Source organism: Engraulis encrasicolus, chromosome 7 (genome assembly GCF_034702125.1).
Source record: "Engraulis encrasicolus isolate BLACKSEA-1 chromosome 7, IST_EnEncr_1.0, whole genome shotgun sequence".
In the NCBI taxonomy this organism is placed as follows: domain Eukaryota; kingdom Metazoa; phylum Chordata; class Actinopteri; order Clupeiformes; family Engraulidae; genus Engraulis; species Engraulis encrasicolus.
Window position 1 is genome coordinate 48,746,308 of NC_085863.1, and position 12,500 is coordinate 48,758,807.

Sequence of the window (12,500 nt, forward strand, 5' to 3'; positions counted from 1 at the left end):
AGCAGGAGAATAGTAACGACAGACACACACCGCATGCCATGCCACGCCACGCCATGGAAAAAATGGAGAGAGGAGACGGAGAGAGAGGCAGAGGGAGTGAGGCGGAGAAATGATGAGTGTGTGTGTGTGTGTGTGTGTGTGTGTGTGTGTGTGTGTGCGTGTGAGAGAGAGAGAGGGAGAGAGAGACATTGAAATACAGTGAGAGGAAAGGAAGGCAAAATACATAAAGATGGGCAGAAACAGTTAGAGAGAGAGAGAGAGAGAGAGAGAGAGAGAGAGAGATGAGAAAAAAAAGGGAGGGCGAAGAGAGGAATGAAACCCCAATTTGGCTCCTGTATCTTTCTGCATCAAGGCAAGAAATGTGCTGGCAAAACCAATAAGACCACATCAAGAGGATCCGCACTGAAGCATACCATTGTTTCGATGTGTGTCAATGGGAGGTACTGACACCCCGGTTATGTACCTAAAGCGTAATGCGATCCAATTGACCAACTGTGCATTCACGCTTGGCTGCAAATTGGGCTGCCAGGGCTGCTGTGCCGCGTGTGCCTCCTCCATAATGCACAGAGCACCGCACAACAACCGCTGCCAGATGGAAATGGCAACATCAGTGGCGGCGGTAGTGGCGGCGGTAGTGGCAGCGGCAGTGGCAGCAGGGCCGCTGACAGCTTTGGCTGGGCCCGGGACAAAGACATCGACATGGCCCCCGTCCCAATACATAAAATATAATGAGGTTTCAGTGGCCGTGGATAAATTGTGAGGTGTGTCCAGACACCTGTAAGAACACATGGCACATGTAAAAAAAATGTATTGGTAATAAATGATTTTCCAAAAATTCCATATATTTCCCTAACTATAGCCCCTTCTCGCCCTGGGCCCGGGACAGTTCACCCCTATTTTTTTCCCCCGCTGACAGCTTCCCTGAGTGTCATCAGCGGTGGCAGCATTGGTCGACTGGCTGTCTGACTGTCTGGCTGGCAGCAGAAAGCGGCATCATCACCACCAGATACTACTATACTGTAAAGTGAGAGAAGGTGCTCAGGTGTGAGAATGGTAATGGCAAGCTGCTAGTGGTGATGGCAGTGGCAGTGGCATCAGCAGCAGGGAAGCAGACAGGGGGGACAAAGGGGACAATTGTCCCGGGCCCAGGGACAGAGGGGGCCCAGAATTGGGTACTCATTACATTGTATGTATTGGGTTGGGGGCCCTTTCATATTACTTTGTCCTGGGCCCAGCAAAAGCTCAGCGGCCCTGATCAGCAGCAATGGTCGGCTGCCTGGCTGGCTGGCTGGCTGGCTGGCAGCAGAAAGCACCATCACCATCATCAGACACTGTAAGTGAGTGAGGGAAGGCACTCAGGTGTGACAGATGGACCAGTTAGACCAGTCCAGCCAGTCCGTCCCAGCGCTATACTGAGGTGCCTGGCCAGTGAGGTGTCTGGCCAGCGAGGAACTTAATTGGTTGGCATTGGGGGTGAATGCAAAATAGGTAATGTAGTTGGCAACTACGGCTTTTGAGAATTCCACTACAGAACCAGACACAGAATAGTCATAGTCACAGCAGTCATAACCAGACTGGGGACGGGCATTGGAAATTAGCCTACGGCTAATGCTATGATGCCTGTCTGTTAGACTGCTGTACAGCCTACATGATGTGTATGTGTCCCTATTCAAATAAACCATAACTGAACTGAACAGACCAGGGAACAGGCAAGTCACAGACCCTGTATCAAGTGAACCATTGGAAGACTAGGACATGACAACAACATAAGCTAAAAGAGATCGCTTAACACTCCCATGCCATTAGAAGATTAATAAGAAAACAGTAATGACTAAGCCTCAATCTGTTCCTTATGACTCTCAGTGATGTCATAGTAATGTTGTTTTCTTACAGTATACCTCAGAGCTTTTACAGCAAACAGTGAGTCAGATCACTAGCAATCCCCTCTGCATGACAGGGCTGCTAAAACAAAACAAAACAAAACAAAACAAAACAAAACAAAACAAAACAAAACAAAACAAAACAAAACAAAACAAAACAAAACAAAACAAAACAAAATTATTAATAAAATAAAAAAAAATAAAAAAGAAATACAAATAAATACAATTATAATTCTACTAATAAAATAGAATAAAAAAAATAATAAAAAAATAAAAAAATAAATAAATAAATAAAATGAAAACAAAACAAAAGAAGAGGTCCAAGACTTTAGCTAGTCAAACCAACAGCAGGTGACTCACCGCGTCTCTAGCGGCACGTTGCTGTTGAGTGCCCAGCTGTCCTGGAGCTGTACGGACTCGGGCGTGGAGGGCCCGTCCCCGGCTCCACCCCCGGCCCCCTGGTGCTGGTGCTGGTGAGCATGGGCCCCCGCTGCGCGGCGGTTGGGGTGCGTGCTGCCGCGGTTCAGGGTGCTGGCAGAGGACTGGTGGTGGCTGCTGTGGGGGGGCGGCAGGGGCGGGCGCAGTGTGGTGGACTGGCCGTGGTGGCTGGATGGACCTGAGAGAGGAGGAAGAGGAAGGAAGGGTGGGGGAGAGGGACACACAGAACGTCAGGTTTCATTGCATGGTTTACTATTATGGAGAACTGGCATTGCAGTTTTATTGCTAATGATATTTGGACTGGAGAATATGGAGGCAGTTTACACATTATACCAAAAGATATTGCACAGGTTGAATTATGTGAATTATAAAACAACTTAAACGTCCCTTTTAAGTATTTTCACACACCATCACGGCACTAGTAAAGGCATACGGATACTGAAGATGTCACTCAAGCAATACTGAAATTTGATAGCTGGATAAAATTGTGAACATTGAAGGAGCAATGTGGTTTGAAAAATCTATGAAGAGAAAAACCTTTATGACTACGGTATATGAGAAAAGTATGTGGTTCAGAGATATCGACTGTTTTATGCATTATTGAAAAATCACATTTTACATCAAAGCCCACACCCAGCTGTGGGAAAATCTATTGAAGTGCAGTACATCTAAGCAATTGTGCTTTTTATCCTATATCAAAAACACAGCATTGCAACGAGGATAAAGGGATACACATTTTCTGCATATTAATTATAAAAAATATAATAGATTTCAGAGCACCAGAAATAATTTGTCATAATGCTATGTAAAAGGGTGTTATTGAAGATATTTTTTATTATTTTCATTTAAAAATATATATATATTCTATTTTTTATTTATTTCTTTATTTATTTTACAAATGATGAAAATAATTTAACACACACACATATACAAACACACACACACACACACACACACACACACACACACACACACACACACACACACACACACACACACACACACACACACACACACACACACACACACACACACACACACACACACACACACACACACACACACACACACACACATTTTCACTATTCAATCATGTTTGAACTACACTACTGAAGAACACAGATTCTAAAGTATATTTAGAACCTAATGGTATTAAAAAACATTTAAACATTTTTTGAATAAAATGACTGTGGCTTTTGTTTTTAATCAATTTGTTCATGTGTTTCCCATTGTACAATAGGTTGTTGCTACTGGGTTTCACAGAGCAGGTGCTTTGATGCCTTAAAGCATAATGGACAAGACAATGTTTACTTTTTCGCTCTGCCAATCACATGCCTGTTTCTAGTCACAAGCCAAGATGTCTCCTCTTTAACTTACACATTTAATTCTTCACAGTTTTATGCTAAATTCTTTCACACATCAATATAGACGTGTTTACGTCCAATCGCTTCTGTTACTCGCACCTCTGTTTACTCAAGTTTACATTTGAAAGAGAGAGAGAGAGAGAGAGAGAGAGAGAGAGAGAGAGAGAGAGAGAGAGAGAGAGAGAGAGAGAGAGAGAATAAAGATTCGATTCGGCTGCATTGATCCTAATCAGAATTTTACGATAGGTGCATGTGAAAAACATCCAGCGCTTGATGGCTGGATGAGCTTCAATTAAAATTCATCTGGTGACCGTTTTTCCCCTTTTATTTCTTGCTTCAGAGTGAGACACACACACACAACACAACACAACCTCCTCCTCACAGATTTCAAAAAGCCTCATGTCTTCAGAGAGACAGAGGGAGAGAGAGGGAGAGAGTGAGAGAGAGAAGGGGGGGGGAGAGAGAGAGAGAGAGAGAGAGAGAGAGAGAGAGAGAGAGAGAGAGAGAGAGAGAGAGAGAGAGAGAAAGATGGAGAAAAAAGAAGAGAAAACCGCGGCACTCAGATGAAAGCAGGATCGGAGCCCAGAACCAATCCGGCATGGTATCAGGTCTGGGCCGTGTAATCTGTCACTCCACACTGCATCGGAACAGGAAAAATAGGGCCGCCACAAAGGCCTGACTCCACACAAAGAGGGGGAAAGAGGAGGGCTGAGAACGAAGAAGAAACTCACGCCGAAGGAAAAAAGAGAGAAACAGCCATGCAGCAACAATGGCTTGGCCGCGCCACGGATTATGCTATGTGACATGTCCATCAAAGGATCCTCGGCTTGGCCCGCGAAACCGCAATCCCCACCAACAAAACTCGGCACAAAAGGGCGTCGCAGTCTCCGCTGCTTAATGGGCTTTGATAACCTTAGCCAAACTCACATCCAAAGGGGCTTTGGTCCCTTTTGTTTTTCCCTTCCTTAAAGTCCGACACTTTAACGCGGGAATCGAAGCGACAGCCATAGAGTGTTATTAAGCTGGGGAGCCTGAAAGCGTGTGATGTGATGGCGACGGATGGGACATATCTAATGGTCTGTAAGGAAACCCTGCTCCCAGTCCGGCCAGGATCTTGTCTCCTCGAAGGAGGCCTGAAAAAAAAGAAGCAACACGTTCATGCTGAGGGAGCCTGGTGAGAGGGGCCATCCGACGGGGGCCCACAACAATGGGCCCCCTCTCCTCACACACACCACAGGCCTTCTCTACGGAAAAACACTGGGAAGTGGAGTCAGTACAGTAATGCTCAGATTACAGCTGTCTAGCACAGCTAGGATTCCTTTTTATGAGCCCAATGTATTGTTATTGTGTGCATTGGCACTGCGTGGAGGCGGTGTGGAGTGGGAAGGCTACAAACGCCACCGGGATGCACAGATCCCTATAGGCTAGGCCGAAGAGGCAGCCTACTCCAGTATATTGCAGCCTTATGGAGACCATTAGCCAAAGCTGAGTATTTAAGGGTTGGCTGTGAGTGAAGACACCTAAACTGTGTTTGCCTGAGCAAGGTCCACACACAAAATGTAATGTTTTGTTTTTAGATGTTTTTTACTTTGGCCATGGTTTTCATTCATTATTCAGCATGTTAAATTGCATGCATGTTCACGTTATGCACTGTGTGCTGCTGGTATGCTGCACCCATTTGTGCTTTTATGTACAGTACATAGCCATATTATGCATGTATTTTGTCTGAGAGGTGTTGAGCGGTCCTCAGACTGGGGGATGAGAAAAAAAGGAAAACAAACAAAATGGCATCCCTGGATGCTGCAGTATGTCTAGAAAGTCACTTTCTACGGCTATGGAATTTTAACCTTCAAAAACACTGAAGCGTTTTAAGTCTTTCAACTGACTGACAAACCAGACTACACACAAGTTTGGGCGGAAGCGCGGAAGCACCCACACACGCACACACACACACACACACACACACACACAGATTTTGCTGTTTCCTTAAAAAGGTTAAATACCCGCAGTCTCGTTGCAGATAGAGTGAAGAGGACACTGCGCTGAGGGGATAAGGAGGCGACACATTTGTTAATCTAGAGCTAATACACTCCCCTCCCCAGACACCCCTGAACAAACTACTAGGGCCACTTACTGTTTCAAAGTGGGCCATAAAATAGCAGCTAGAGCAATAACATCACGTATCCAGTTTGTATTAGTTATACAGTAAGTGCATTTATAACAGTTATAATCTGCAACTTGTGTTTTCCTCCATACAGCTCACACCACCAGGATCTTAATTTGAAAACATAACACTCGCCTGCTCTAGCTTTTATCCCTTCATATGAGGCAAGCCATGATTTTTACGCTTGCTCTGAGTCTAGGCACAAATCTAGGCACAAATCTATGTCATATTCCCTGGAATTATGACTTGATCTTTCACAAGGAACAATGCACACAAGCATGCTTCTGCTTGTAATCCTTCCATAGAAAAACTTAGCAATGCTATCAATTTCAATTTACTGTTATGATGAATAAAAAAAATGAAATAAATAAAAGAAAAACAGCGCTCCCCCACTGCGATAAGCAAGTCTCAGCTGATGATGGATACAGCCTAATGACAAAATCCTTGGTATGCAGATGCATATAGATGTGTTGTTGCACTCGAGCACACAGCCGTGTTCATTTCGACGTCGCCGCATGTGCTTGCCACGCTTCCTCTTGGTGATTTATCGGGACGCGAGACGGCTGCGAAAGCCATTCCATCCCTTTCAGCTGACATTCACTTCCCTACCCTCCCTCCCATCTCTCCCACATCACATCCCGCTTTTACGACGATGACGCTGGCGCTTCACCCGCTTTCAAAACCGTGTTTTCATCCCAAAGCTTTCCGTTCCCCACCATTTAACAGTGTTTATGAATAATTGAGTCTTGATTCACTGAGCAAACCTCCGTGGCAGACATAGAAAGCCCCACACTTCAGAGAGGCCCAATTTTTTTTTTTTTTGGTCTGAGATCTCTCGCTGCATATCTTTTTTGCTGCCGGTTTCCTCTTTCCTCATCCCATTCCGCTACAAGAGACCCTGTGTGTCTGCTTCTAAAGCCATTTGGATTTTGATTTCAGGATTGTCTGGGTCCCCTGCTTGGTGCGGCTGGAGGCGGAACAAGAGATCAGTATGTAGTCATGGAGCAGTTCACATGCGGTGGGACACAGAGAAAAAAACCCACTCCATACAAAAGGAAGATAGGGAGCACTATTTTCATTTTTTCTTCTTTTTTTTTCTTCTTTTTTTAAGGAACACACTACCTAGCAGCTTAAATTAGCTGATAGCCATTTTTTTCTCTCTTGAAGGGTTTTCAATGTCGCTGCAGTAGATGTGCGATGCAAGGTGGGAAAAAAAATACAAAAAATAATAAGTAATAATAAAGAAATAAAGGAGTGAAAATCCAGCACAGGAATAAAATGGGGCTGAAAGCAATTACAGTTGAGAGGCTGGCTGCGTGAGGCGCAATGGAAGAGAGGTACAGTAGTGAAGTGCGGTGCGGAGCGGTGGGGCTGGTTGGTTGGCTGGCTGGATGGCTGATGCTGCTGCTGCTACTGCTACTGCTACTGCTGCCGGTGCAGCATGGTGACGGTGAAATTACTGCGGCAAGGGATGACAAGGATTAAAATAAATTGCCCAATGTGAGCAGGGGGAACCTTGGAAAAACAATACCAGTAAAAGCATAAATGTCAATTTGGAATGATAAAGGACTCAATCTGTGTGTGGCAGGGGAGGCCCCCAGATACTCCCAGGTAATAGAAACAGCCATTTTTACTCAGACTAAGCCCTGTCTGGAATACAGAAAATACGTGGGCGGGATTGGTGAAATGTCTTTCAGTTTCTCTCACATTTATTCACTGCTTTTCATAAACACAGCTCACTGACTATGTCCTTCAGGATAGGCCGAGGGGGCCAAGAAGCTTACTGGACTGTGATGTCACTGTAGTTTCTGTCTTTATTCAGAGGTTCACACGCTAGTAGATCCTTAATCTTTATATGAACACATTTTATAGCAAAAAGACTTAATAACATGTCAAAACTGGATATGGTTGAATATTTTTTTAATAAGGTTAAAATCATTTCTGGATGGCATTATTCTCAATTTTGTCTTAACTATTCCAAAAAATTAAATGCTTTTAATTTCACACTCATACCTAACAATATTTTCTGTGAAATTCAAATATTATTAAAGCCATGCCCACTTGAAATGATCAGACTTTAAGGGTATTACTATTTATTTACTGAGTTATTTTATTTACATGTTGCTGTTAAGTTTCCATCAAACAAATAAAAATAAAGGCAGAATGCATGCATGAATTGTTTAAATATATAATGCATGTACGTTTTCAACACTCAGTCAGTCACACTCAGTGAATAATATTTTTGCCATGTTCATGTCATCATTTAGTATGCTTCAATCTAGATTCTTTTTTTGTAATTGTATACATAATATATCTTGTTATTTTGCATTTATATCATGCTTTCTCTATCTGAAAGCAGTTTCACTCTATCTGTGGAAAAAAACAAGGTTTTGGCAAAATGCCCCATATTACTTCATAGACTTCACAGTAACTCACTTTTTGATGATACTATATGTGCCATTATAGCCATAGTAAAGATGGCGTGTGACCTCCTAGTCAATCACTCTTGATGACTACTGGATGTCATACTTTGACAAGAAGATGTGTTCACAGTAGTTCACCTACTATTGGCCGTGCTATAATATACTGTATTTTCTGCCATTTTATAACACTCTCTATGAGACGGTGTGTCTCTGTGTGTGTGTGTGTGTGTGTGTGTGTGTGTGTGTGTGTGTGTGTGTGTGTGTGTGTGTGTGTGTGTGTGTGTGTGTGTGTGTGTGTGTGTGTGTGTGTGTGTGTGTGTGTGTGTGTGTGTGTGTGTGTGTGTGTGTGTGTGCGCGTGCGTACGTGCATGTGCAATGTATGCATGCAATGTACGTATCATTGAAGCCAACAATTGCACTGCATTGCATTTAGAAGAGGTGTTTTACGAATTACAAGTGAGAAGCAATACTCAAGCTGCAGGGGATGTAGCCGTAAAAGCTAAGTGCTGCACTCTTACAATAATGAACAAGTGAACAAGCACGTATAGCAGATGCAGTTTAGCCGTCTGGGCGATGGAGTTGTATGAGTTGTTCTTCAGAGAGAGGAGACAACCACCACCTTTAACTGCCTCTTGAATGGTGAGTAGGCCTATAGCTAGAGTGCTCCAGCACTAGCACTCAGCATCCAAGAATAATCAGGAGTTGGGTGGTGGTAAAACAGAATGGTGGGTATAAGCTGTGTGCTACCAGTTTGGCGCTGATTGTCCATCGTAAAAATTTGTGGTGTGCATTGGCACTGCCCTCACGATTCGATTCGATTACGATTCTGGAGGTAACGATTCGATTCCAATCAATTCAATCCGATTCTACGATGCATTGCAATGCATCACAAATTTTTCAGTCATCAGTCACAAGGCAATACAAGCAGTCAGATACTGAACAACATTTTACTGACTGCTTTCTGTATCAGTCTTGCCGTTTTCAATGCTTTGAAGTGTTTAATTCAATTAAACATTCATTTGCTCGGAAATATCCACAGAAGTAATTGACATTTGAAAAAATATGCCGTATCGATTATGGCCCTTCCCGAATCGATTATTGTTCAGCGTGCCATCTGGGCATTGGAGTTGTAGAATAAGAGGTGTTCTTCAGATAGAGGAGACAACCACCACCTTTAACTTGAATAGTTAAATATTATTATTATAGTGAGTATAGCTAGCGTTCTCCAGCACTAGCACTCAGCATCCAAGAATAATCAGGTGTGGTGTGGTGGTAAAACACAAAGGTGGATATACTGTAAGCTGTTTGCTCCCAGTTTGGCGCTGGTTGTCCACCGTGAAATGAGGTGTTTGATGCTGTTTGATGCTGTGTGCGGTGTTTGCAATGTTCTACCATTCAGACTGGGACTAGCAGTTGGGTGGCAGTAGAGAAAGAAAGACTTGTAAATGGTAAGCTTCCAGGGGAAAAAATGGTAAACAATGGGTTTTTTTTTCATATTTTTGTGATCATAAAATGATGGGTTCACACTGGTTTTGTAATTTTGACCCCTTTTATTTAAGGGACAACATCTACGAACAAGAACAATCAGGACAAGGAGTGTCAGTTTTGTGGCATTAACCCCTTAGCGCAGCACCTATGTTATAACCTTACTGTCACTAAAACTTAATGTCACCAAAACTTAATCTGTTACTTAAGGCTCTCAGCACTGTCATAGCAATGTTGCTATGATGTAGTTGAGTATTTTCAGCACATAGTGAATAGGCCCGCCGGCGACCCCATCTGCAGTAAGAGGCTACAAAAGGTGTGCAAACGGTATGCCCCCTGGTTTAGAGAAAGGTAAACAATGCATATCCATCGCCACAAACCACAGCTGCGTATGCTCTGGAATAGGCTTGGTCGGTCTCCTGTGTTTCACACCCCTTGACAACCCTCTTTGCCAGTATGTCACATATTCAATTCACATTTCCAAAATACTGCTCAAGCATCACCTGTAAAATATGTACTTAGACCCCCCCTCGACCCGCATCTATCAGCATTGTGGCCAGAACACAGCCTAAATCACGAGGTAAAGGCAATACTGTAGTCAAGAGCTTAGCACAGTAGGCCCTTTCATACCCTACGTGTGAGACGGTTACGGATACATGTGGAGTGTTTCACACATTCTAACCATTGATTTTGTACGCATTAAATCAGGGAGGTTAATTTATATAGATCTGTATTTCACATTTCACATTTGGAAATAAGCATGCCACACATCAAATATGGACAGAGGTGTGGAGCTGTTGACAGCTAGAACGTATGGAAAGAAATGCAGATGTAGCTGACCAAAAGTAGAGTTTGAATTGGGCTTTTAGTCTACTGTAGGTAAACATAGACCTACATGTGAGTCATCATTACGCCAATGCAGCCGTATAATGTCTTTTATCCCTACTGCCGTCCTCAGTAACACTCAGACAGCCTCACCAACTCTTCCCAGTTACCATATCTATTTTGGCAATAAGATGACAATGGCGGACAACGTATCTCTAAAGAGACATTGGGGTCATTGTGGTAGGGTAGGTAAAGACAAAAGTGTAACCTTGAGGGCCAGTGTTTAAGTCTACGTGAGCCTACATATGAGCCATTACTCCAAAACAGCCATAATGTCTTCTTCTTTCCTATAGGCTTCCTCAATGAGACTCAGACAGCCTCATCATCATCAACTCCCTTCTTCCCCGCGGCTAACGGTCGGTTACCTGTCTGCGTTTAGAGAATGAGCCCTCTGTATCGGCTCGGTGACCCGGGGGACATTAACACATTACTCACGGTGTCCAATTTTTGGCACTCAGCAATCCTTTGCAAACTATTTAGCGGCGATATACGCTGACCCCTTCCCCCATTAGGCAACGCTCCATCACATCGGGTGACCTTAACAATCATTTACAACACTGTGCGGTGGCAGCCTATTTAAGGACTTTATTTTATTAAGTGCTCAGAGGGCTGGCATTTTTCCTCTTTTTTTCCCTTTTTTTAAACTAAAAGCCCTTATCATTTTGGACGAAATAAATGGTGGGAAGTGGTGCAGTTGGGGGTACTATATCTCTCCATGTGTAGAAAATCTATTGCAATACCATGCCCAAATGATGTTGGATATAGATAGGAGTGGGCTCGCCAAGAAAAAAAAAAGGTTTAAAACCAAAAATAGACAAAGACAGGCGCAAACGCATGGAGAATCTTCTAGAAATTGTGACCTAAAAACCCTGAACAGCATATATTCAGGACCCTATTATACTACAGATTTTTGAGTGCACAGCCATTAAGTGGGGTGTCAAAGATTGTGTCTCTTTTTTAACAAGTAAAGCTATTTAAATACCCACAACCTGAAGACACATTTTTTTTTAGACTAAGTACTTGCACCTAGCAATGCAACATCAGATTCATATCTCACGCTGGATGAGGGTGATTTTAGAGTGATTTTAAATTAATTAAGGACATCTTACTGCACATTAGTCATCCCTGGGAATGCAACTAAATTATGCAGGGCTTTGCATTAGACGCCTCTAGTTAGGTTAAGTAGCTGCTGACTGTCTGTTGTCGGATCTCTTGGGACCTTGTGGCAAGGGACGAAGAGGTGGCCGAGGGGCAAAGAAGTCAAGCCAGGAGGGTCTGTTTATACTGCTCCAAAACCCCCACCCACTCTTTCTCCCTCTCTCTTAAATCACTCACACACAAATTATATCATTCGATCTCTCTCTCCTCTCTCTCCTATCTCTCTCTCTCTCTCACACACACACACACTCTCTCTCTCTCTGTCTCTCTGTCTCTCTCTCTCTCTGTCTATCTCTCTCTCTCTCTCTCTCTCTCACACACACACACACACACACACACACACACACACACACACACACACACACACACACACACACACACACACACACACACACACACACACACACACACACACACAGACACACACACACACAGAGTGACTTCACAACTGCCAAAGGCTGCTGTGTGATGGCCCAAGGATAGAGCTCAACAAGCGAGAGAGCGAGTTACTACTTAGCCTTGGTCCCCTTGATCAGGCTGCCTTCATCTCTCCGGCTTAATTAACAAGTCGAGATCACTACACAACTCAACTCTCTCTCTCTCTCTCTCTCTCTCTCTCTCTCTCTCTCTCTCTCTCTCTCTCTCTCTCTCTCTCTCTCTCTCTCTCTCTCTCTCTCTCTCTCTCTCTCTCTCTCTCTCTCTC

At 43.6% G+C, this 12,500-nt stretch overlaps 1 protein-coding gene across 1 annotated transcript in view; it reads right to left on the reverse strand.

The window, feature by feature from the left end:
* The window catches only part of tenm2b (teneurin transmembrane protein 2b), a 268,527-nt gene that overhangs the window by 123,014 nt on the left and 133,013 nt on the right, over positions 1 to 12,500 (reverse strand). The window contains exon 7 of the mRNA XM_063203803.1: positions 2,241 to 2,496. Coding sequence (XP_063059873.1) covers positions 2,241 to 2,496 — 256 coding nt within the window. The remainder of the gene's footprint in view (positions 1 to 2,240; positions 2,497 to 12,500) is intronic.